At 43.7% G+C, this 24,895-nt stretch overlaps 1 protein-coding gene across 1 annotated transcript in view; it reads left to right on the top strand.

Moving 5' to 3' along the window:
* Positions 1–24,895, top strand: part of NEDD4L (NEDD4 like E3 ubiquitin protein ligase) — a 290,602-nt gene that overhangs the window by 248,176 nt on the left and 17,531 nt on the right. Inside the window, exons 14-21 of the mRNA XM_081802522.1 lie at positions 1,888–2,019; positions 2,521–2,640; positions 3,697–3,894; positions 9,304–9,381; positions 10,820–10,874; positions 15,094–15,152; positions 22,341–22,406; positions 24,619–24,848. Of these exons, the coding sequence (XP_081658648.1) occupies positions 1,888–2,019; positions 2,521–2,640; positions 3,697–3,894; positions 9,304–9,381; positions 10,820–10,874; positions 15,094–15,152; positions 22,341–22,406; positions 24,619–24,848 (938 nt within the window). The remainder of the gene's footprint in view (positions 1–1,887; positions 2,020–2,520; positions 2,641–3,696; positions 3,895–9,303; positions 9,382–10,819; positions 10,875–15,093; positions 15,153–22,340; positions 22,407–24,618; positions 24,849–24,895) is intronic.

The raw sequence follows: 24,895 nt of genomic DNA, 5'->3' as shown, positions 1-24,895 counted from the left end.
TCAGTGTTCTCTACTGCACTCTTAGTTTCCAGAAACTGATTAGTCCCATTAACTGGATCTGTGAGAGGAACCTGGTACGGGAAGTCCTAATTGCTTTTAGATTTGATTCTGAGATTAACCATGGCACATCCAAGTTCTTGTAGTTTATGATGTTTCCCCATAAATACCCTTTCCAGGGATTCTGTCACTTTAATACTATCCTGATGGTTTCCAGAACAGAGCTTTCTGAGTGCATATCTGATTTCCTCTCCCAAAACTTAACTCAGTGGGGAGGAGGAAAACCTGCAGATTCCATGCAGTATTCCATTTAGCCCAAGCCATTTTGGGTCATCATATAAGCAACAGTAGGTCAAAGATTGATAGCATATACTTTGCCAAAAATATGAACTGACCACTTAGGTTACATGGTGGGTTCTGACTTAGTTCAGCAGAGTCCAAGTTTTTGTAGTGCCTGGATAAAAAGTAGCCTAGAAATAGCTCTTTTGGATAGGTGCCTTAGCGAGGGAAGGAGGGAGGTGAGAGCTTGAGGCTGTAGACGAATTCATCTGTCTTCGGTACTCACAGAAGGATCAAGTCTGCATGTTGTCATTTCTGCTCTTGTTGTGGCCCCACATGTAGATCCAGAACCCTTATGGTCTCACAGTCTTGGAATTACCATTTAAGGGCCTTCAGGACTTCATTTGGAAAAATGTCGAGAAAATAGTTACCATAGTTTTAGCAGAAAGTCCTCTTAGAAATAATCTTGCGTTGCGTGGTAAACATGTTTTAGAAATAACCATTGAGGCAGCTGCTTCGTGACTCAGTTTTTCTCTGGAATGTGCTCTCAAGCTTATGGAGTAGAATATTGAGCCTCGGGAACTGCAGTCCCCAAATTACATGGCAGTGTCGTTGAGCACGCTCTCCAGGTCACGATCCTGCAGTGGCCCCAGGGGCCCTCCGACTGGGACCCTCCTTGCCAAGGCACAGTGTCGGTAGTGAACAGGAAAGATAGGATGTGCACACAGAGGCGTTGGGCTCAGATGTCCTTCTCCTTTTCCATGAATCCCTGAAACATCCTCGCTAGTCCCATGTTTCTCCACCCAGACCGCATTTCTCAGACTGCTTCCTACAAGCAGAAGTGTCTCGGGAATCCTTTTGCAGTCTAATTTGGACGATCCAGATGCAGTCACTTTATACTGGACGTGTCTCTAAACCTGGAAACTGCATGTGCTTCTTTCACCCTTTTAAAGAGAGACACTCCGCATGGGAGGACGGGGGGTACACAGAGCCTCGGTTCTCAGGATGCTCTGGAATTCTATCCTCAGATTGCCCAGTGACTTCCTGACTGGGGTAGCTGAGCTGTCCTGGTGGGTCCTCATGACTGCAAGCCCTACTGTGCATACAGGCCCGCTAGAGAGGAGACTGTATTTTTTTCCCTGAAAGCTATCATGGAAGGGCTCTAAGCTGATGAAGACTTTAGGAATTAGGAGAGCATCTCCGTGGCAGCTATATTGAGGGGAAAAAAATGTTCAGAGCATCCCTCACTTGGTAACCTTTGACAACTTGAAGTACCTTTATGTGGTTTGACAGTAGAATCTAGTAATGGAAACAGATTGTATGTTCCTCGTAGGATCATGTTAGCAACAGCCCTTTATGTTTAAGACTTCAGGGCTTTACAATGGACCTCTGTAAGATTGTGGGCCTGATGGCTGTGTGGGGTTCATCTCACGGTAGATCGGAAGCTATTGGAAATCAGTTGCCTTTTTTCCAGACACTAATGTTTTTGGTACAAGTGAAATTAAATTACGTGGTCTAGAACAACTAATTCTCTGGATGTACATTACTTTATTAAACTGATCAGAAAGCAAATGCAGGCTATTAAGTAATAATGATTTCTTACACAAACAGCCATCAGTGGCCTATGCACACACCACGCCGGGCCTACCTTCAGGCTGGGAAGAAAGAAAAGATGCTAAGGGACGCACATACTATGTCAATCATAACAATCGAACCACAACTTGGACTCGACCTATCATGCAGGTACGCAGATCATCCTACAACTTAAAATCACAGGCCGTAGAAGCCGAAGTGTACATGAGCTCGCTGTTCCCAGTGTGAATGTATTGTTCTAAAGAACCCATGTTTAAGAAAATTTTTCTCACAAAGAAAACATGTGACTCTAAGTCTGATATTTGCCTGAGGAAGAATTCGGTCCTCCAGTCAGTCCATCCCTAGATGCGGTTTTAAAGTGGGACGTGAAAGATACTGTCAGTAAGAGCCTGTCACAGTGTGTAGCTTCTCTCCCAGCCCCCTTTATTCCCGAGGCTGGTTTTTATGCTGGGCTTAGTGATTCATTTCTATTTCCTTTGAATGTGTTCCTCCATCCTTGCCCCCATTATTGTGTTTAATCATTTCCTCCACGCCTGAAATAGGCCAGACCTCTTATTAGTGCTGGCTGCATTGTTGTTTGGGTCCACGCTCCTAATCACATGCACAGGGGGATCCTCCCGTGAAGCTAACTTGTTTTTGCCTCCAAAATAGCTCGCTGAAGATGGTGCGTCCGGATCCGCCACAAACAGTAACAACCACCTAATCGAGCCTCAGATCCGCCGGCCCCGTAGCCTCAGCTCGCCGACTGTAACCTTATCTGCCCCACTGGAGGTGAGAAGGCTGCCTCATCCTCTAACCGGGTCGCTCTCTCCCGGGACTTCTCATTCTCCTTGCTCATCTCACTTGGGTTTGAGTTTTGCAGCCCCCATCCTCTCTCTGATCAGTCGTGGTGTCCGTGGTGCAGGGCGCTCTCATGCAGTCTTCCCTCATCCTTACTTCATGCTTCTCTGTGCCGCCTGGCTCGCCCCTGTGGCCTCCCACCTGAGTCCCATTCTCATTTGGCTGCCACCACGGGTCCTTGTGCTGGAAGGGGACACCTCTCTTCCGAACTTTCTCCACTCTCGTTGTGTTTCGCTCTTGACTGCATAAATAACTCTCAAATACCAATGCTTACATTGCCTTTTAAAACAGCTGTTGCTTGGATCATTTTTTCTTTCCCTCGACTGTAGGGCCTGTCATTGTATGGGTACACTCACATCTCGAAGCCATTGCGGGGCATCTGCTTGTGCTCTCTCCTGTTTGTGTTGGTGCCATCCCTTCATATCACAGATGTCTGAGTTAGAGAAGCCAGAGAGCGAACGTTTGAAGTTCTGAACTCGACCGTGTCTTGAGAGCTAGCCGTGGGCCCGATCCCGGGGCTCCCGTGCTGATGACGGAGCGTGGCTGTGATCACTTCCGAACGGGGATGTGAATGCCGTGGGTAGCAGCCGTGCTGGTCCGTGGGTACAGGGTTTTCTTTCTGGGCTCTCGAAATTGCCAACCCCATCTTCATTAGACTGTGAGCTCATTAAGAGCAGGGGCGTGTGTTCCTCCACCCTCTGTAAAATACCATCTGTCATGTTCAGTTCAGAACAGTGTTTTGGGTGTGTACTGAAGAGCTGTCCACGGACCTTGGTTATAAGTACTTGATATGTTCATGTGTTTAACCAGCCGAAAAACTTTGAAAGTTAGATCGGTTGCAAAGTAAATGGATGACAGAAACAGGTTTCAGGAGCCTCTCTCCCTTGTGCCTCTCCAAAGAGGAGCGTTCCTTGTGTTCCCAGGTTCATCTTGATACCTCCACAGTAGCACCTGGTAAGAGTTCTAATGCTCGTTGTTATTCCTTAGGGTGCCAAGGATTCGCCCATACGCCGGGCTGTGAAAGATACCCTTTCCAACCCACAGTCCCCACAGCCATCACCTTACAACTCCCCCAAACCACAACACAAAGTCACACAGAGCTTCCTGCCGCCCGGCTGGGAAATGAGGATAGCACCCAACGGTCGGCCCTTCTTCATTGACCATAACACAAAGACTACGACGTGGGTAAGGCTGCCACTTTTATTTGGTTCCATTTTTGTCACGAGGTCTGCCATTGATTCCTGCATTTCCTTACTCAGGAGCCCTGGTTCTTGGAGGGAAATTTCCCTGACCCCGAAGCATGGCCCCGAGGGGGCCTCCTCAGTCTACATCTGGACTCGGCTCGTGTGGGCCGGTGGGGGGAGGGGGGCACGGGGAGGAGGCTTCTGGGCGCAGGCGTGTGGCTGCCTGTGGGATTGGTGCCAGGATGGGCACCTTTCCTTCATAGGACTCCTGGAAAGCTCTAGTCCTGACACTTTACCATATTGGGGAGAAAGGTGTCATGCTCCCCAGGGCCAGGAATTTGATGTCACGGTTTCATTTCCCATGTTGCTGTAATTTTATTAGGAGCTCTAATCTTTTTTAAATCATTTCTTCTCATCAGTTTCTTTCTGCATTTCTATTGACATGATCACCTTGATTTGATGTGTCCTTTTAGTCTTCGTTGTTCACGTCAGATTCGTGTTTTTATACTCCTGTGCTCTGTCTCATTCCTTTGTTGGGGGTTAAGAGGTGTACTGAGGACTTTGGTTGTAAATTCGATGGCTCTTTTTGGTGAACGTTTTGTCAAAATTGATTTTTCTGATCATGTCACTCTCCCATGTGCCCCTGAATCCTGCAGGAGAGATTGTATTAACGAACACGATGAGATGAGTCAGAGGTGCATATGAGTATCTCTGTATGCCTCAGTCCATCCTTCATTCCTTCAGCTGAATTCATGGTGTCTTACTTAATGTAGCCTGTAGTTCTTTTTTAGAAATCAGTGCTATATTTCTATTGTGTTGATCTCTCGACCTGTGATTAAACCGAACTTGGTGTTCTTGTTTCTATTTCTGATGCTACAGGAGGTTTTGCTCTTCTTCCTGTCCCTTGTATCCCTGCCTAATTCTCCGGGTACAGAGCTTAACTCTGTCCTTCTGTCATCTGTACTGCTTGCTTAGAACGGACGGTGTGTGAAAGCTGGTTGAGTTTGGGTGATGGTCGCTGGCCCAGCCATGCAATCTTAGGCTACCAGTGAACACGTGCTTTAAATTCCCATTTCTAGTGAAGACCCCCAAGTATGTACAGTTGATAGAACAGTAGTATTGTGTTAGGAAAGAGGCCTGGACCAAAGTGGCCTAGATTGCCGCTCACACTTTGCCCATGGTGTATGTTCACTGAGTCCCTAAAGGGCTCACTCTCTAAAATCTCTAAAATCCAGTTGATCGTGAGGCAGCATGTCTCCACGAGAACATTCTCTGCATTTGGGGTAGGACCATGCCTTTCTTGGCAGGGCATCCAGCATCCTTGGCTCCTGCCACCAAAGGCTAATAGCCACCATTCCCCCATCTCCCCCTGCCACAGGGATAACCAGAAATGCCCCCACAGAGCCTAAACACTCCTTATTGAGAACCACTCTAAAAGTTCTTCCTCTTCAGAGGTAAGGGGGTAGCCTGCCAGGGGAATTCATCTCTGAGATGTGGTGACATTTCATTTAGCAACCTCATAACTACTCCTAAGGCACAGGCTAGCGTGTCGCTTTGTTCGACGTGCCTTTTCGCCCAAAGATAGTATTACAGGATTGTGGACGAGTTGAGAATGAAAGATAGGCAGCTCTTTGGAAAAGACAGTCCTAGAGATTGGTCTTTAGGTCTTTTTTTTTTTCCTCATGGCTGTGGAACCTGGGGCTGTCCTGCTGTGCTTTCTGGCCCTGAGCCAGAAATGGGAGCTCCAGAAATAGGGTAACTGTTGTCGGAGGGGATGGATTAGCGTACGGAGCCACTGCGGCTTGCCCGCATAAGCTGTGATTGGAGTCATTTGAACCAGCTTAGCAGTCAGGTCTCCTAACCTTTTCGCCGTCGTTCAGGCCACAAGTGCAGTGTAATTACAGCTGGGCAGGTTTTATTTTAAACTGCACCAGCTTTATTTATTGCCTGCATCGTTGCTGAATGAAACCCAGTTTGAATTTCCAGTTGCCCCTTTCCGCCAGATCCTTGCTGTTGACTCGTGTACTCATTTAACATTTTAATGTGTTAAACCAATATTTTGTTGCTGCTGTTGAAAACCCTTAAGGTTAACAACTGGAAATTCCACCAGTGACTACGCTTCCTTGCTCAGCTCAGATGTGCTGGGACAGCTACGTCACCCCTTCCAGACAGAGACCTCTACAGAATGCTCTCCGTGGAAGGCACGCTTCTAAAGGGCCTCTTTATTTCGATAAAGGGTGGAGGGAAGGGTAAAGACCATTTTCAGCTTAGAATCTGTTTGGAACTGATATGGGGGTTCGCTCTGTGTGTGTGTGTGTGTGTGTGTGTGTGTGTGTGTGTGTTTTAATGCGAACAGCATAGCTATTCTTAGAATGTGAGCTTTGTAATGGAAACAGGAAGAGAAACTGGTAGGACAGGTTGAGAATAATGAAAATACTCATCCTGCCTCTGTCAGTGTGTATGCTCCTGCTTCCTACATTTAGCTAGCAGCATGAAAAGATACGGGCCGACAATTCCCTTATATACACTGATAGGGGCCGATTCCCTTTGAAGTCTATTTATAAAACACAGCCTTTCACACACCCGAGTAATGCACGAAGTGTGTCAGCACTCTATCCAGGATAAAGTCAGACCACATCCAGGGAGCATCAGCCTGTCCCCACCTGGGTCAGCAGGGCCAAGGAGGCGTGCTGGAGGCCTCCACGTGCCTGAGGGCAGATGACAGGAGGCCTTCGGTTGCCCATTCTTCCTGCTAAGGAAGCAGCCGGAAGTGTATATGTAAGTGTATTTAGATCTTTTCCAGGACAAAGCATTGGCTTCTTTTTGTAGCAAGAAAGAATATACCTTCATTAAGTGGCAGGTTTGTTTTCTACCCAATGAGTTTTCTAATAAAACCCATTGTAGCTGAGGCATGGTTGTTGACTTCTTCCAGGAAGGAAAAACCACAGCTGTTTCTCTGAACCAGCCAGCATTCCCATATTTTATATATTTCTAAAACTCTGCTAGGAAACTTTTTTTTTTTTTTTTAAGATGTTCATCTTTGCCTTCTGTTCAAAAATTCTTCCAATCGTATTGAGGGAAGCAGTTGTGAAATGGTGCAAGAATGTGCTCGTGGTGCTTGAGGACAGGGAGAAACTCCCACGTGGGTTTTGCATATTTTGTTCATTTATATTAATGTTAATTTCTGTCGTTTGAGATGTCATTAGTATTCCCGCTTATTGTCATCCCGAACGTTGTCACGAGTCTTGTGGGGCTGCCTTCACCTGCTCCACCAGCTTGGTGGGGGGCGTCCCTGCCATCTTGATAGTTCAGGGGACTCACTGTGAGGGTGGGCTCAGTAGTGCCCTCTCGGTTGACTGCCATTATTTTGACTTCCGATGGTATAATAAAATAATAGGACCCCAAGGGCCTCCAGCCCTCTCACATTCTACGAATTCCGGGGTTCCATGCCAGGCCATTTTAGCAGACCTGTAAAATTGAGTTTTCTACTTCATGCTCCTCGTCCCGACATGCTGGCACTTGTCTGTAACTTCAGCTGCTGCTTTTCTGTGTGTGTTCTTGAAATCACCAGCTTTTTACTGATTGTCTTTCACAGTAGCCCGTGTGTATGATTCCAAGGCACGGCTGGTCTTGCATGCAGCATCCGGAAGCTAGCACGGTCAGTGGCTAGGAGGGGGGTACCCGGGGTGCCCTGTGGTTGTGGCATCACCGGGTCCAGCTCAGAGCTAGCTCTCAGTGGGGTGCTGCAAGTTTTTCCTCTGTCCACAATCAACCTGTCACAAATACTTACCCAATTATCAGCTTCTTGGACCTTATAAATCCAGAATCTTAGTGGGTCCGTTTACTGCACTGTTTATGTTCCAGTATACGACAGAATACTGGACCTATTTTATTCCTCTGATTACCCTTCAAAAAGGATTATCAGTAAGGTTCAGGGTCAATATCTATCATAAACTGCTCGCACGATTTATTTCTTCAGTTAATAGTTTGCTCTAGTTAATAGAAAGCCAAGGTTGGTTTTATTTTTTTATTTTGGAGGGTTTTTTTGTAGACATTGCCAGTTCCAAAAATCTGTCATTTTGTTATAATCCAGTGATACTAACAGCTTACGCTGTTGACTTGGGAAATTTTTTTAATAGCTTTCTTGGAGTATAACTCACATGTCCTACAGTTCACCTGTTTAAAATATACAAGTGAGTGGTTTATAGACCATTAAATAAACATGTTGCAACCATCACTATAATCAGTTTGAGAGCATTTTCATACCCATTAGCTGTCACAAAGTGAGTTTTATTATTTTCCAAGGTTTATACCAATTATTTCATTTTCTTGTTGCCTTGGGAAAATGGTGAGGCAGAAAACCTTTTAGTGATTTGACAGCAACAAAGTCTTTCATGTAATTGAAATAAAGGGGTTTGGTTTTTTTTTTTTTAAATCTTAGGCTTATTTGGTTGACAATGTGCTATTCTGAGTTTTATCATTTGTTTCCTAATCTTTTGAGTTTAAAATGTGAATTCTCTAAGTTCCATTGCATTTTCGTTGGGTCTGTGTACGTGAGAGGCCGCTCCCAGGTGCTCCCAGACTCTGGGTGAGAGCTCTCGGGCAAGTTCTCGTGGTCTCAGCAGCTCAGTGTCCTCATCTAAAGAAGCAGAGATCGTGTGCGCAGCCTCCTAACGGGGCCGTTGCAAGATGAGACATCTGCCTGTTCTTTGTCAATTGTCAATTGTAAAGCATGACCCAAGATGCCAGAGCATGTGTTTCCTTTTGTTGGTTCTTTGTAGTATCTTGTGAGCCATATCCCTTAAGAGAAGTCCTTGGCAAACTTTTAAGTATTGAGACATAAATGAGAATCTCATTTGCAGAACTTGATCAGGAATCTCAGTAAAGTTCTCTAGTACAAGGCCACCGAACTCTGGCCGGGACAGGACTTGACCCTCAGATCAGATTCACATCCTCTGCTGTAGATCAAGGGGTGGAAGGGCACAGCAGGAAGCTCAGGCCCGATGGCATGGCTGGCTGCCCTCAACCACAGCTCAGTAGCCAAGAGAGACTTACGAACCGTCCTCCCTACCCCTCTGCAAAACAGAGCCTCATCCTCTCCAGCACCCTCCATTCTGGTTTCCATAGTAACTTCCCTGCTGGGACTCTCTTCCTCTTCACCTGCTAGACGTCTTGGCGGAAAATGCTTCACCTGTTATTTAAAGCTGTTCTGCCTTCACCAAGGACAAGGAGAAGAGTAAAATCTTGCCTGAGAGCTGGTCGGCCAGCCTTCCTGCACAAAGAGAGGTCCTCTCCTCCCCCGTGCAGGCCAGCGTGCGGCTTGGACGGCACTTCTCCGGAAGGGGAGGAGCCAATGACGTCACACACAGGGTCACTCTTAATGTCCTCTGCCTTCTACATTTTCTTGCAGGAAGATCCACGCCTGAAATTTCCAGTGCATATGCGGTCAAAGGCATCTTTAAACCCCAATGACCTCGGCCCTCTCCCTGTGAGTACACTGCAGATGCAGGGACAAGTCTGAAAATGTTTATCCATTCATCTGCCCCGTGTGGAGGGAGAGACCCTGTGGGCCTTCTCTTTCTCCAGGCTGTTTTGGGTCCCATTGGTCTGTAATCTCTTCACAGAATTAGGTGCATGGCTGAATTCTAATAGCACATACAGCTGATGCCCCATACTTGTGAAAGAGGTTTCTGAGTTGTTAGCGGCTAGGAGAAAGTAGACCTTGTAACTAGGATGTAAGAGGCATTCTCTGCATGTGATAGGTTAGGCAACACGCATTTATTTTGTAACTTTGCAACCACTGGGTTCCATCCATATTGCTAATTCAGTCACTGGAACAGAAATATTAAGAACAGTGGGAGAAAAAGGCCGAAGTGATCACAGGTGGTTTCTGTAAGTCATTAGCCTGCAGATATTTGAAGTTTTTCTCCCTTGTTGAGGACTGTTTATAAAATATAATTTTTCATCGGTTTATGCTCTTTGGGGAGTTGAGCTCTATTTACTCCATATTAGATTTTGAATGAAACTTTCACCATACATCCTTCTCAGCCGCCTCCCCCCACATCAAAAAGCCTTACAAGGGCAGGAAGGGAGGGAGACTCAAGACTCCTGTAGAATGGAAGGGTGCTGGGAGCTCTTCCAAGGGGATTTTCCAAGCGCAAGAACCTGTCCGTTGCCTGGTGTGTGGTATGTGATGGCACAACTTGAATCTAGGAAGGTTAGGGTTCGGTCTTCATTCATCAGGTTTTACACAAATATTCCTCCCTCTCCAGAACTGTTTGGTTCCTGGGTTGAAATGGAAAGAGCCCAGAGAGTGCCAGAGACCGAGATTAGACGTGAAAGATCACGGGCTGGCCTCATGTGTTGGATTCCTGAGTTTCAGATAGCAAGTAGGCACCGTTCACATAATGAGGGCATACCAGCTTTACGTTGGAAAAAAATACCCATATCCATCTATTCCCTGAGTCCAAAGAGTGAGAGCCCACACCAGAGAATCTCCGCTTTAGGTCATTCAGCCACGTGGTGGCAGGACTAAAGCATCTGTCTCTGACATTTTTAAATTAACCTCCCTCCTCCCTTCAGTACTTGGTAAATATTTAATTAAATGAGCTATTCAGTCCTAAACTCAACTATTCCATGGGATGCTGGAGTTGCCCTTTGAAGCTTTTGAAATAGCAAGCCCTGGTTCCTGTTCATCACACAGTGAGTGAAGGCTCCTAAGGCTGGCGAACATGTGATACGGTGTGTTGCTAGATGCTGTCATCAACTTGAAATGTTTGTGGCCTGTTCTTAATGTAACAATGTACCCTAGAAGAGTCAGAAAGTGTCCTTAAAGTGTTTAGCCATTTATTTTTATTTTTATTTTTAATTTTTTTTGGAACTGTTAGCTAATGTTTATATTCTCTCTCTCTCTCTTCTAATACCAGCCTGGTTGGGAAGAAAGAATTCACTTGGATGGCCGAACGTTTTATATTGACCATAGTAAGTAAGCTCTTTTATAGACACACAGGCATTGCAGGTAAAGGGATGGGGGGGACAGGGAATCATTCGAATATTATAGTGAAAGGTTTGTCATTTTACTCTTTGTCCAGGCAGCCAGGTGTTATGTGGAGAGAATGAGGCCAGAGAATCAGTGCCCTCGTACGGTACTGTGCATTCATCCCAAGTTTGCTTGAAAGGAGCCCACCAAGCTTTTATCCGATTTGATCTTGTGACTTATTAACTTTTTTTTTCCCTTCATTAAAAAAATTTTTTGGGTCAATAACCCCTTGATATCTGCGCTTTTAATAAATACACTGTAGTAATAGAAAATAAGGTTAGAAGTTATAATTGAGTCAAAAATCTATGTGTGAGCAGTGCTTGAAGCAGCATGTTAAACACTGGCCGTCAAGGGTCTTATGGCAAGAAGCCCGTTCTGACTTATTTTCTATTCATAGCATGTTCCTTTGCACCCAGCACACTAATCTATATGTAGTTCGTATCTTGAAATTACAGTATTATAGTTGCTCCAGCACCTTATGAATAAATGTGTGGTTTCTCATTTCAACTAAAAGTTAAACTGATAAAGGTATTGCTTTTAGCTAGGTTTTGTTTTTTTTTTTTTTTAAGGCAACATGTTCTCCATGGGAACATATTTGTATATCCCTTAGAACTTCTGAAAAATGTATATTTAAAAGTAGTTTGCAGTTCTATTTAGAAGTGTGTGCAATTGGTAGTGTTTTGATCTTTTGTTTTCATTTGGTTCCTAAAGATTAGCAAGTCTGCCCCAGGTTTCTCCAGCCTTACATTCTCTTTAATCAAAAGTCCACCGATGAGCCAATTGTGGGGAAGGGGCTACGCTTTGGTTAAAATTCGGTAATTCACGGTATATAGGTTTAGTTTTGTCTTTGACCAGTAAAACTACTGAGGGTTTGCCTGCTGTCCAGAATTTTACAGTGAGCCTAAAATTGCTACCATAAATGCTATAAAATGTGTGTACCCCCACTTTTTTCTCTGATATGCTATTTATAATTCTACTCATAGCATAATTTATTAAAAGAAGGGAAGGGGGCACACCTCTTTTTCCCACCAAGAACAAGAAACAATTCCTCTTTTAGTTTTTATGCTTTACAATTTCAGTTTTCAAAGGTAGGTATGAATAATAAAGATCTTTTTCTTAAAACAAGGTCTTAACCAGTAACACAACCTTGTTCTGCTACACACAGAATATTTCACACAGCATTGTGGCCATGTTCTGGCTGGTGATCTGATGTTCAGGTCAGCCTGAAAAGAATTTCATGAATGTTCTTAATGCAAGGGCCCCAAAACAAGAAAAACTCTGTTGCCAATAAAGTCCATCCCAGTGTACGTTAGAAATAATAAAGATCATAGATTATTTTTCTTGTGGTGTTCTCGTAGTATAATATAGAGTAGATGCTTGATAAACGGTGACTTGAAGTTAATTCATGGAGGGTCAGTGGTGAAGGTCTGAGGAAGGTCATGTCCTTGGTTGGAAAGTGGAGAGAACTCGTCTTGGAGAAGCAGCAACGATGCCCGCCCCAGGCTTCCCCTGTTTCTGTTTGTTGGGAGGCAGGAGAGGTTAGTTTTGCTAAATGGGCTGTTCCTTATTCTAGCCACCAGTCCCTCCAAGCGCTCAACTCACTCCCTTCCCACTCCTCTTGCCAGAACGGACAGCTTAAAGACGTCATTTCAGAAGAGATGAGGTATTGACATTGATCAAATAGCTCCTGTCTCGAGCCTGGAGTAAAAGGTTAAGGGAAGATCTTGAACTGAATCGCTACCTCTCTTAGGGGTCATGTGGTTCTTCTTAAAGACCAGGTATGCCCCTCAACTGTGAGTCAGTGGCCACAGGTGTCTCAGATCAAAGCTATAAGAGAAAATAAAATTCCAGTGAGGCTGTAAAATCCTATTTTTGTCTTTCTTGCCAGCAGTCTTACCAAACCTGTTAATAGTAGCTAAATTAACCTGAGTTTCTCATTCTTCTCCTTCATTCTTGTCCCTTTATTATTTCAAATACAATGTCTGAGGACAAAAAACAAGTTTAGACTCAGAAGTTCTGGAAAAAGTAAGTAAATGGCCACTACACATTCATATCCTATATTGACAATACTTAGCTGTAAAATCGATCTGCATTGTAACCACATAGAGACTTGGGAGCCCCAGGAGGTATATGCAGTGTTGGATAGAGGAACGAACCAGCTTTGAAGAAGCAGAACAGGTGAGGACCACACTTGCTCACTATGTGGCCAGGCGCTAGGGCTGGGGGCTGGCTGCAAAAGGACCTTAGGAACAGATTACTTTTCGGATGGATCCCAAGTGATGAGTCAGATTTATGCAGGAAAGCCTGAGGAGAGCAACCCCAGGAGGGAGAAAACATACAGATGTATGAAGGTGTGTGGCCTGGGCCACAGTCCGAGACCTGTGGTGGGGCTGCAAATGGCCAGGGCACAGAGGAGTCCTGCACATAGGTCAAAGGGGGTCCGCCAGGGGTGGGAACTCGAGTCCCTTCTGCAGGCAGGAGGGAGGTCCTGAAGGTTTTTCTGGAGGGGCCTGACTGGTCGGATTTGTTCTTCAGAAAGATCCTTGTGGCAGAACTGCAAAGGAAGGCTTGAACTGGGATGAGTGAGCCCGAGGCCAGGGAAAGAGAGGGCACAGTCCATGGAAGCGATGCGCCCTCCCGAAAGCAGCTTTCTCAGTGAGACGGGGAACAGAATGGCGAGCGTCAGAGGAGAATGGCTAGGGAGGATAGGGATGGAGCCAGTGCTGGGTCTGAACAGTGAATGCGCTATGATGCTGGCATTTGGGAGTACAGGAACACAGGAACGGGATTTGTTCCTGGAAGATTATGGGTTTGGTTTTGGTAGAGTTGGATTTGAGGTCGCCATGGGAAATGTGGGTGCACATGTCAAGGGTGGAACTGGACAGACTATGTGGGAGACGCCATGGGTAGGTAGTCATTAATTTACTTCTGCTTTGATGGTACCCAGGTGATAGGACTGTACTCCGGGGAGCTATCACTCAGCTGTACTCTTTATTTGGTTTTCTTTTATTCTCCATCACAACGGCAACTTTTACTTTCCAGATTTCTTATGCATGAGGTAAGGGGCCCAAAATGCCTTTTGCTTCCATCAAAGTTCTCTAAAACCATCGAAACATCTCACGTACGTTTCCTGCCAACATGAGTCCAGAATCATGTGCTTCAGGATTTTAAAACTTGACCTCTGCTTTCATTAAAATAATTACATATACCAGATTTGGAAAAATTCCTGGTACGGTCATTAAACCCAAATTTAATGGTTATTCTTATCAATCTATTTACAGAGTACATAGGAAATAAGCAGAATCAATATTCTTAATTTCCTTTTTTTTTTTTTTTTAACAACTTAAGATTCCCTAAAACTCCAGAGAGAACCCAGTCTGCCCTCCCCATACCCTTTCACGCAAATCCATCCCTGCCTCCCACACACACAGTAACCCCTGTGCACAGTCAGAAAACCCACATGATTCAGGGTCCCCATGGCACCTTACATCACTGGAGTAATTGTGCAGGCGGCATGGAGCAGTCTTGCCGGCACGGACACATTTAGAAGAAAGAACACACTTCTCGCCAACTTGACCAAAAGGGAACCCTTTAAATCTGTCCTCTTTGCTCTATCTAATGCTCATTTTTTGGGACTCCTTAGCAGCTCTGATTTTTGCATGCATATGAGTGACACGTGTAATGGATTATTCATTTGTCCAGTGTAGGATTCTTAGTTGAAAACAGTTTTTCAATGCCATAAGTAAAGAAAAAAGTACTTGAAATGAGAAAAATCGTGTGTGTGTGTGTTAAACTTTTTAGGGACTAAGACTTGTTATGCCTTTTTTCAGTTAAAGAAAAATCAAGATCAAATTATAAATCCTTGAAAGAACAGGGGTTTATAATTGAAATTTTGGCAGATTTTCTTGCCAAAAACAGTGTGAATAGATGGTTTGGCTTTAGTCGTGCATTTTTGATGGAGTGTTTTTAACTAAACAGTATGGGCAGAGGGGGCTGGCATATAGAAAGGGTGCCCTTCTAACCCTGCAGTACTAAGTTATTTATTTTGGGGGACAGCTTTTGAAAAAAATCCAGAAATAATTCTTTTTAAAACATTTTTGACACAGAATAGATTTGAACTAATATGCTGATTTTTTTTTTTTTAAAAACATTAATTTTCAGATAGCAAAATTACTCAGTGGGAAGACCCAAGACTGCAGAATCCAGCTATTACTGGTCCGGTCAGTATTCTTAAGTTTTAACTCTTCAGTGTAATATTTGGCTTGCATCTAAACATGTATTTCTTGAGTATTACTGCTTACCCAGTGCCAGGGGCCTGGTGTGGTTGGCTAGTTTAGAATCGCCCCCATCTCCTCCTCACTGGAGTTCCCGGGTGGGATACAACTGCATTTGCCTTTTTGAAGGGCTTTTGCTATAAAGGAAAAGAAAGTGCTTTGCTAATGGTAAGAAACTAAATATTTTCTTTTCTCCTTTGTAAAAAGGTGGATTAAAGGTATAACAATCAAAATGTCCTCTCTTCCTTTTTATACCAAGCCAAGCCCTGTATCTGTAGCATTTTGTCATTTCTTTTGGCCAAGAGTGGTAAATGCATGCTAACGAATTTAAGCTGTATTCTGACTCTCTTCCAGCGTGGAACGTCTGGAAAAGTTGGGGGAGGTTGTAGCCAACCTCTGGAGCTGGCAGAGTTAAGAACTTTTGTCTCTGTTGACCCACTAACTTCCTCGCAGTCCCCACGTATACACCGGGTGCAAAAGGAAGCTAGGTAGAGCACCCTCTTAAAATACTGCCACACGCTGTGTTCATAAGGACTTGGTCCCGAATACCGCATGGGTCACAGTCATCGGCAGGGAATGTACCAGCATCTCTGGTCAGTGTTTATATGAGTGCGGGAGCTAATTTGGAATTACAGGAAACGTATGGCATCAGCAAAGCATTGCAAACTTGGGAATCTGCTAAAAACCGGAGGAGCAAAAGGAAATAAAGCATATTGAATGCTGAGCTAAGAGGCTGTTAGGTATTTTTATAATACTGCTTTTGTGGCTTTAATCTGATTCCGTTCAAATTAGGTTTTGAATTACAAAGGTAAGTCTGTTTGAAAACTTAAAATGTAATACCATGCAAACATACCTTGATACTTGACATCCCCTTAGTTAATTTGTTGGGTTTGTTTATTGGCTTTGTTCAGCTGCTTTGCTACTGTGTAACGCAAAGTGCCCAATCATACCTCAGTTAAAACAGCTGCTTTTTATGTGACTTCAACACCTGCCTTACTACCATGGTTTCCTTTTGATATATTCACAGTCACGATAAGGTGTTAGAGTCCTGTTTTCTCTTCTACATCATGGGAAACGTATTCAGGAATCAAGGCTGTTTTCAAGTGACAGAGGACTTTTGACATAATTCTGAAGCCTTTTGAAATATCTCTATCACTTATCGATCATCTACCTTCACTCAAACACTGTTAGTTCTTACTGCTATTGAAAATTGTTTAGCATCATAAATCCAAGTAAATTTGACCCACAGAAAGATCTTTTTTTTTTTTTTTTTTTATACTAACAAAAGAGCCTTGTTTACTCTTTCCTTAGTAGTAGGGATACTTCTTTCAGGAAGAGCATGTGTATTTAGGTAATTACCCACTTAATGTAGACAGCTGGCTTTTGTTGTCATTCAGTTCTGAATATTTGGTAATTTCCATGATTTCTTTCTCTCCTTGACTTATAAGTTATTTAGAACGTGCTTTTCGTTTCTAAGAGTATGGAAGGGTTTTTGCCTATCCATTTCTTACTAATTTTCTAATTTTACTGCTTTGTGGTCAGAGAATATTATCTATGGAATATTGATTACCAGATATTTGAAACTTCCTTGGCAGCTTGGCCATTTTTTATAAATGTTCCTTTTGTGTTTGAAAAGAATGTGTATTCTGTCTTTGTTGGGTATAGAGTTCTTTATATGTCCATTAAATCAAGCATATGGTGTTCAAATTACTCATTTCCATCACTGCTTTTTTTTCCTGGCTGTTCTGTCTACCCAAGACAGTAGTGTCAGACTCTCTGATGGCAAGCATGGCTTTATCAGTCAGTTACATTCACTTTCTCTTCCTTAGTATCTGCCTGGTATGTCTTTTCTCCCTCTCAGTTAGCTGTATTTTTTCTCTTTTCTTACCTTCTATTAGATTGATAAAGTGCCCTTTATTTTCTTTCATTTTCTGTATTTGCTTGGAAGTTGTATTTTCTATTTCTGTGCTTTCAGTGCTTACATTAACATTTTTAACCAACGTACTTCATGACAAAATTAATTGCTCTCTCCTCCTGAGCAAGATGGGACTTGAGGGACCTCTCATGCCATTCTTCCCACTTACTTTCCATTGTTCAGCAACATTTTAAAACTTCCCAAATAGCCATTGGTATTTTATCTTTGTTCTCAACAGCACGGCTTATTTCCTTCCCTTATATGTAGGCAGATTTCTTTGCCCACCATCACTTCTTACACCTGCTGTTTCCAGGTTATCTTCTGAATGAAGTATGGTTCCGGATTCTCAGAGTCTACAGATCGGCAGCATCAGAATCATCTGGAAACTTGTTAGAAAAAATTTGGGAGTCCCAAGCCAGGCCTACTGAAAATCAGTGATGTTGGGGGTGGGCCCAGCAATCTGTGTTTGGACACACCCTCCCAGGGGTGGTGATACCCCCTAGAGCAGCACTGTCTGAGAGTGGGAAGCTCTTAGTCTGAAAGAGAAGGCTTATCTGACCTCTCTGTTAAATGACAGATCAGGGGCACCTGGGTGGCTCAGTTGGTTAAGCGACTGCCTTCAGCTCAGGCCATGATCCTGGAGTCCCGGGATCGAGTCCCGCATCGGGCTCCCTGCTCGGCAGGGAGCCTGCTTCTCCCTCTGACCCTCCTCCCTCTCATGCTCTTTGTCTCTCATTCTCTCTGTCTCAAATAAATAAATAAAATCTTTAAAAAAAAAAAAAAATGACAGTTCAGCTTTAGAAGCCTTGGCTAACAGTTATTTTCCTAATACTTTGGAGATCTTCTTTCTTGTCTTCTGGCCTCCACAACTGTTGAGAAGCTTGTTGTTGATTGGCATTTTTCTGATGGGTAAATCTTTCTTTTCTCTGGCAGTTTTGAATTTTCTCTGTGACTTTGGTGTTGTATAATTTTACTCTCAGGAACCTAAGCGTGGATTTCTTTATATTGATTCTGCTTTGGACTCATTGTAATTCTTCAGTATGAGGACCCTGTCTTCCCTCCATTCTGGAAGATTCTTGGCAGTTACTTCTCACATACTGTATCTTTGCCATTCTTCCTGGTTATCTGTACCAGTAGAATTACTGGGTATGTGATTCACCTTTACCTTCTGTCTTCCTAATCTCTTAGTTTTCCAGTTTTCCATCTCTCTCTCCTCTCTCACTCTCTCTCGGTCTCTCTCTCCCTCCCTCCATCTCTAGCTCTCTTCATTGCTGTATTGTGGGCTTAGCTCTTCCAGCTAATTCTTTTTTAAGCTTTTTATAACCTACCCTTTACCAGTTGATTGTGTCTGTTACTTCATTAACTGTGTTTAATTACTCATCGTTCTAGTGGGTCTTTTTAAATTTGCTTGGTCTTTTCAGTTACTGTTACTCTATCATGTTCTTCCATTTTTTATTTTTATTTTTTTTAATTCATACTTAGCTCTCTAATCATTCTTAAAATGCTTATTTCATATCCTCTTTCAGATTATTCTGTTATCTCTGGCCATAGGGGCACTAAATCTGCCACATGTTATGTCTGTAGACTCCTCAATGGTAGTTCAGTTTAGTTCAGTTTATAATTTGTGTGTGTGCGCTCATCTTTGTTTTTTTCTTTTTTTCTTTTTCCCCCCCTCCCCCTGCCATGAGGCATTTATAAGACCTGACCTGTATTTACCGTTAACTTCTTAGCTTGGGATCATGCAGGCCCAGTTAATATAACTGTGGACTTCATACCCACTTTGGTGTAGGCTTAGAGTATGAATTTATTACAGGTCTGTTTCTTTTTGTTTTTCTCTCGTTTGTGGTCCTGGACAGAAGGTAAGCTTCCTTACGACTTTCCTGGGCTGGCGGGTAGTTTTCTTGTCCCCATGTCAGTTGCAGGTTTTAAGCAAGGAACTCTGCTCTTACTCCCTAGGTCGTACAGACTGTAGGCCAACTTCTGTGTCCCCCGTCTGCGGTTTAAAACCCCAGCCCAAGCACCCAGTCTAGGTCCAATGCCCACTTCTTTAATTTTAAGTCTTCCTGCTGATCTGGAACCTCGAATTTCTCTTTTTCCCCAAGTTTTAAAAAATGTCCCCGATTCGGGGAGGGGGGTCCCTTCCTCTGGCCGCTCAGCACAGCATTACTGTAAGTCGGTCTGCTCTCTGTGTTCCCAGCATCACCAATGCAGGTGTGATCCAGTGCTGTCCGTGCTTGCTACTCTTATGAATACGGTCTCATGTTCGTGTCACGCTTTGTACTTGGCCGAGAACTTTAAAATCAGCTGCTTTGAAAACTCCAAGCAGTCCCCTCAGGAAGGCAGGGAAGATGTTGTTATTCCCAATTTGTCAGAAGCTCGGAAAACTAATTGTGTCGCCCTTAGTTCCAGCAAATGCCAAAAGTCGAAGTGAAGCTGCAGGTTGTACTGACCCCACCCGTGTCTCCGTGTCGGACGCGAGCCGTCCTCCGTGAGGAGCCCCGGCACCGGGTGGGCTAGAACGACGCGAAAACGTTCAGACCCGATTTCTCCAATAAGTCAGCACATCACTGTGCTCAGAATAGAAAACCTATTTAAGAAAGAGCGAAGGGCTTGAATCAACAGACGTGTTAAGTTCTGATGCAGGCTTAATTTTGTAAGTTCCATTGTACATAAGAAAATAAGATGCCAAATTTTCAAGAGCGAGTCAACAATCTGGCCTGTCCAGTACAAGACATGGACCACCCTTGGAAGTGTCTTCAGAGGCTCCGCGGTATGGATGTCTTTGTCCTGCTACGCTGTGGGCTTCTGTTGAGGAGATTGTAAAAACCTCCGTATTCCACTTCTTCTTACTCATAAGAACTCTCTCTAGAGAGAAAAGATAAGTATTGGAGGAGGATCAGGATTTTTCCATTTTCATGCCTTGCTCCCCAGAAGAAGAAAGACCAGAAATATCTCAGCATTTTTTTTCCACCCACATGTAATCGGCACCCCCCCAGTTACAAGTCGGACAGGGGAGTAGAGAGCACAGGCTGGGGGCAACATTTTAAAATATGCCCCCTCCCCCTCCCCTTGACTTAAGACTCTTGAACTTGTATTTTAAGCCTTTCTTCAACATTTTCGGGGAAGGACACAAAACCAAAAAATAATAGGCTGGGAATCACAGATTTTTGGAAATGGAAGAGCCTTGAAGTGCTTCTGGTCCATTTCTTCTTAATGTGAAGAAATTCCGTCGTCCGGAGGGTCCGTCACATGGCTGGCTGGCACGGGAGTCTGCCTTACAAGCCAGGTCCGCTGAAGCTGGCCCGAGGTAGTGAAAGGACATAACCTTTTTTCAGCTTACGTTCCCTCTGTCACAGTTCGCGTAGCTAAGAGCATCAGCCGAACACTTTCCTTCTCAAGACTTTACACACACTGCTTTCTAGTGATTTATTCCCTCCTGTCACTCTGGGTTCGGCTCAGATGTCCCTTCCTCAGAGCTTGCCTTCCCTGACCGCTCGTATCGTAGCTTGCCGAGAGCTCTCTCTCAGCTTTTCCTCAAAACATTCACCACTCTTCATTTATTTCCTGCTTCCACTTGCACACAGTAGCTTGCAGGCTCCAGGAGGGCACAGGGGAAGAAATCTTTGGTTGATGCACCATTACTTTCCTAGCACCTAAAATGCCTGGCACACAGTAGGTGCTCAAGAAATATCTGTAGAATGAATCAGCAGAGGAACCACCAAAGAGCGAATATACAGGACATCTTAGTTTGTGATGGGCTGTAGTGTTAGTGGGGCCAAAAACATGACATGGCTTTTGTCAGAACATGGTATCCTTTCCCTCACTGTGGTGGTTGTCCAGATATTGGCAAAATTTCTACGTTTTCTAGAATAAGGATTCTTACATGGTATCATCAGACTAAACACGGCCCCAAATAAATGTGATATGTGGTCAAATCTAGTGCCCAATGGAAAATCAAATGAAGAATGGCTTTAAAACTAAGAGCAGACCTGAGGTACCCATAAATTGTCTGTAGAATGTTCTTTGGATATATAAACACATTGTCTTTATTGTTCTTGAGTTACAAAGCAAAACACTGACATGATTATTGTTTTCTATAAGAGTGGTTATTTTTGTTTTGGCTTATTGTTTGTGTGATTGTGTCTTAAAATAGTATGAAGGAGGGAAGCTTTGGTTCCTCACTTCTCCTCTTTCTGAAAGTATAAGGTGGTGTTAGGCTTGGAGTCTGGAGACATTTTACTAAGGATCAGTATATTTTGTTAACTTAGCCCAAAACGATTTCAGCAGAACTGTTCTTGCCCAAATTCATACTATTTGTGAAAAAGCAACAAGTTTTTCTGAGTATGAGCTGTCCCAGTTATGTTCATGTGTGTGCAAAAGCCAATCTTTTCTGCTTCATAAAAAAAATTAGAAGCCTTTTCAGTAGCCTGAAGTCAGGGCTCTGGCTCTCAGATATTGTAAGCTACTTTACAACATAGGAAGTAAAAAATATAAATGACTACATTAAAAGGTTATTACTTCGCCAGGATAGATTACAGAACTTTGAGTAATGAAAGCTTAACTCAGTTACTGAACCCACACCTTTGGTACCATCACTCTGCTTCCTAGGTAAGCCATTCCAGATTTAAAGAAATCCCTGCCCAAGACTACTAACTAGTAAGAGGCAAACCTTCTGACTCCTAAATCGAAGATGTTTCCAGAATGCTTTCTACCTGATTTTATATGCCTTGATAAGGGTATCAGTTCACTGGCCTTTCTTGTCATTTTATTTCCTCCCCATGGTTTTTAAAAGCATGAAGAGTCTTTTCAAAATGACCACATAGGTCATTTTGGGTTTTGTGTTAAAGAATCATAGCCAGTAACTTTTATCTAAACTTGCAACAACAACAACAACAAAAAGGTTACACCCTGACTCCCATTTAGACAGAAGTCACATGGACAGTATATTTGGTTTATGTGGCATATCCCTTAAAAATAATTTCTTGAATATCAGTACAGTTGTTTTCAGGGGTGAAAGCCCCCCCCCAATACAGTGCTGATTAGCCTCAGTCATTTCTAGAACTTTCCCATGTACTATGTAGACATTATATACATTTCAGTGATAATATGGAGAGTGAGAATTTTAAGGTTTATGATTTGTGAAATTCTGTGAATGTTGGCTCAGTATACATAAAATTTCAAGTGTATTGTTTATCTATATTTATAAATTTATCTTCCAGGCTGTTCCTTACTCCAGAGAATTTAAACAGAAATATGACTACTTTAGGAAGAAATTAAAGAAACCTGTGAGTAACATGTCTTCCAAAAATGCTGTTTTAGTCATCTGTAAGTTGCCAAAGTTACTTCAGTGAGAACAACTTGTGTGTTACCTTTATGTGTATACTAAAAATGTTACCTTCCTTTTCCCATTGCACTTTGATCCACCTGGATCTTCAATCTGAATTTTCTTTTTAAGAGACCTGGTAAGTGAAGACAAACTTAGTATTACATATCAAATCAACCTGAATGGTAATTTCTTATGTAATACATAACAAGATAAAAATGATTTTAGTGGGATATAAAATAATTCAGGACCTAGTCAAAAAGTGTGGAGAAGCCTGCGGTCATCATCATAAAACCTAGACCCTACCCAGAAAAATGTTCCCATCCTTCCCTCCCAATTCAAAAGTATAGTTTTAATTATATTTATAACACAAATATAATTTACAATACTAAATTATAATATTTGGCCTGTTAAGAGCGAGTATAATTTTCAGATTAAAATTCTCAGTGGGGGGGCGCCTGGGTGGCTCAGTCGTTAAGCGTCTGCCTTTGGCTCAGGTCGTGATCCCAGGGTCCTGGGATCGAGCCCCGCATCGGGCTCCCTGCTCGGCGGGAAGCCTGCTTCTCCCTCTGCCACTCCCCCTGCTTGTGTTCCTTCTCTCGCTGTGTCTCTCTCTTCAAATAAATAAATAAAATCTTTTAAAAAAATAATAAAAAAATAAAATAAAATTCTCAGTGGGAAACCTTGTGAGGTTTTTACAAAACTGAGAAACCCTATGAGGTTTTTACAGGCCAAGATTTAAATCACAGTATTACATTTTCTCCTGGCACATCCTCCCCAGATCTTCAGCACCGTGTCTTCTGTCTTACTGTCTGACGTCACCTCTCTGGTGCGGGTTTTACCAGTTTTCCCCTCAATGTGCGCACTCATGGTTTCTGCACCGACCACTGTTTCTTGGCTTCCTCCCCTTGGGAAGAGGAGAGTATGGGGCACAACTCCCCTCACCCCAGTCTGCCCGGGCTCCGTCGTGGTCTCTCCCATTCCATGCCTTTGGCTGATGCCTCTTTTCTGGGCCTCTGCGATGGCCAAGGCACTGGGGACATGCAGGTGCACGAGACAGTCTCTGCATCAGGAGCTCCCACGTTGGGTCCTCTCCCTCCCAGCGTGCTGATTCAAGTAGCTCTTGGATAACTGCCTTGAAAGTGACTCTGAGGGGCACCTGGGTGGCTCAGTCGTCAAGCGTCTGCCTTCGGCTCAGGTCATGATCCCAGGGTCCTGGGATCGAGCCCCACATCAGGCTCCCTGCTCCGCGGGAAGCCTGCTTCTCCCTCTCCCACTCCCCCTGCTTGTGTTCCCTCTCTCGCTCTCTCTCTCTGTCAAATAAATAAATAAAATTTAAAAAAAAAAAAAAAGGAAGAAAGTGACTCTGATACACACACATAAAATTCCTCAGTGTTATTTAGTGAGTAACCTACATGTCCCCCAGTAGCTGGGGATGACTTTGTGGATAGGAGCCTGTCATACCCTGGCACTCCAGCTGGGGTGTCACCTGCCGGGAAACTCCCGCTGCAAATCCACTGTCAGAGCAAGGCTAACCCTGGTCCTCCTTTTTCCAGGCAGCAGTGATTCACAACTTCGCTCAGGTGCTTGTTTATGTTCATGTTCTTTAACTGTGACCTTTGCCATGCTTTCCCACAACCTGGCATGATCCTCGAGGTCGCACTTCTCATGGCACCAGAATTAGCTTATAGGCATCATGGATCACATCTACCAGCTGGAGACCCTGCCAGAGTTGAGAATGCTCTCAACTGGGCCAGATGGGAATTGTTTTCTGGGTTTTGATGACCTGGACTGACATCCCTTTCTTCGACAGAAGCAATATGGAGAGTTGACCATATTTCAGTGGCCAGTGGGTGGACAGGAGCCTCACGGTTGTTTATACAAGGCGGGGAGAGGATGATTGTCTTCTGCTCCACATAGTTTCTTGTGCCACATTGTTGCTGGCTCCATCTGACAGCTTCTGGTACAAGCTCTGTGTATCTTATCCTGACGTAGTGGGGCTCGCTGTCTGTGTGAATAAAATCCCTGAAGGAGGGAATCTCAGTTGGAGCCTTTGGTCGCTGCTTGTTTATTTGAAGACTGCCATCATTTCTACTCTCTGTTGTTTTTCTCTGTTCGAAAGTAAGATGTGTATTTGCTGTGTGATTACGTGCTTGTTTTCTTCTTTCGTGTAGGCTGATATTCCAAATAGGTTTGAAATGAAACTTCACAGAAATAACATCTTTGAAGAGTCCTATCGGAGAATCATGTCTGTGAAAAGACCAGACGTCCTGAAAGCCAGACTGTGGATCGAATTTGAATCAGAGAAAGGTCTTGACTATGGGGGTGTGGCCAGAGAGTGGTTCTTCCTACTGTCCAAAGAGATGTTCAACCCCTACTATGGGCTTTTTGAGTACTCTGCAACGTAAGTATGCAGAGTGCACTCAGAATGTGTCTCCCTCCCCCGCCCCG

The sequence above is a fragment of the Leptonychotes weddellii genome, chromosome 13 (assembly GCF_054177405.1).
Source record: "Leptonychotes weddellii isolate Sample4059 chromosome 13, ASM5417740v2, whole genome shotgun sequence".
In the NCBI taxonomy this organism is placed as follows: domain Eukaryota; kingdom Metazoa; phylum Chordata; class Mammalia; order Carnivora; family Phocidae; genus Leptonychotes; species Leptonychotes weddellii.
This window is presented reverse-complemented; position numbering and strand designations above follow the sequence as displayed.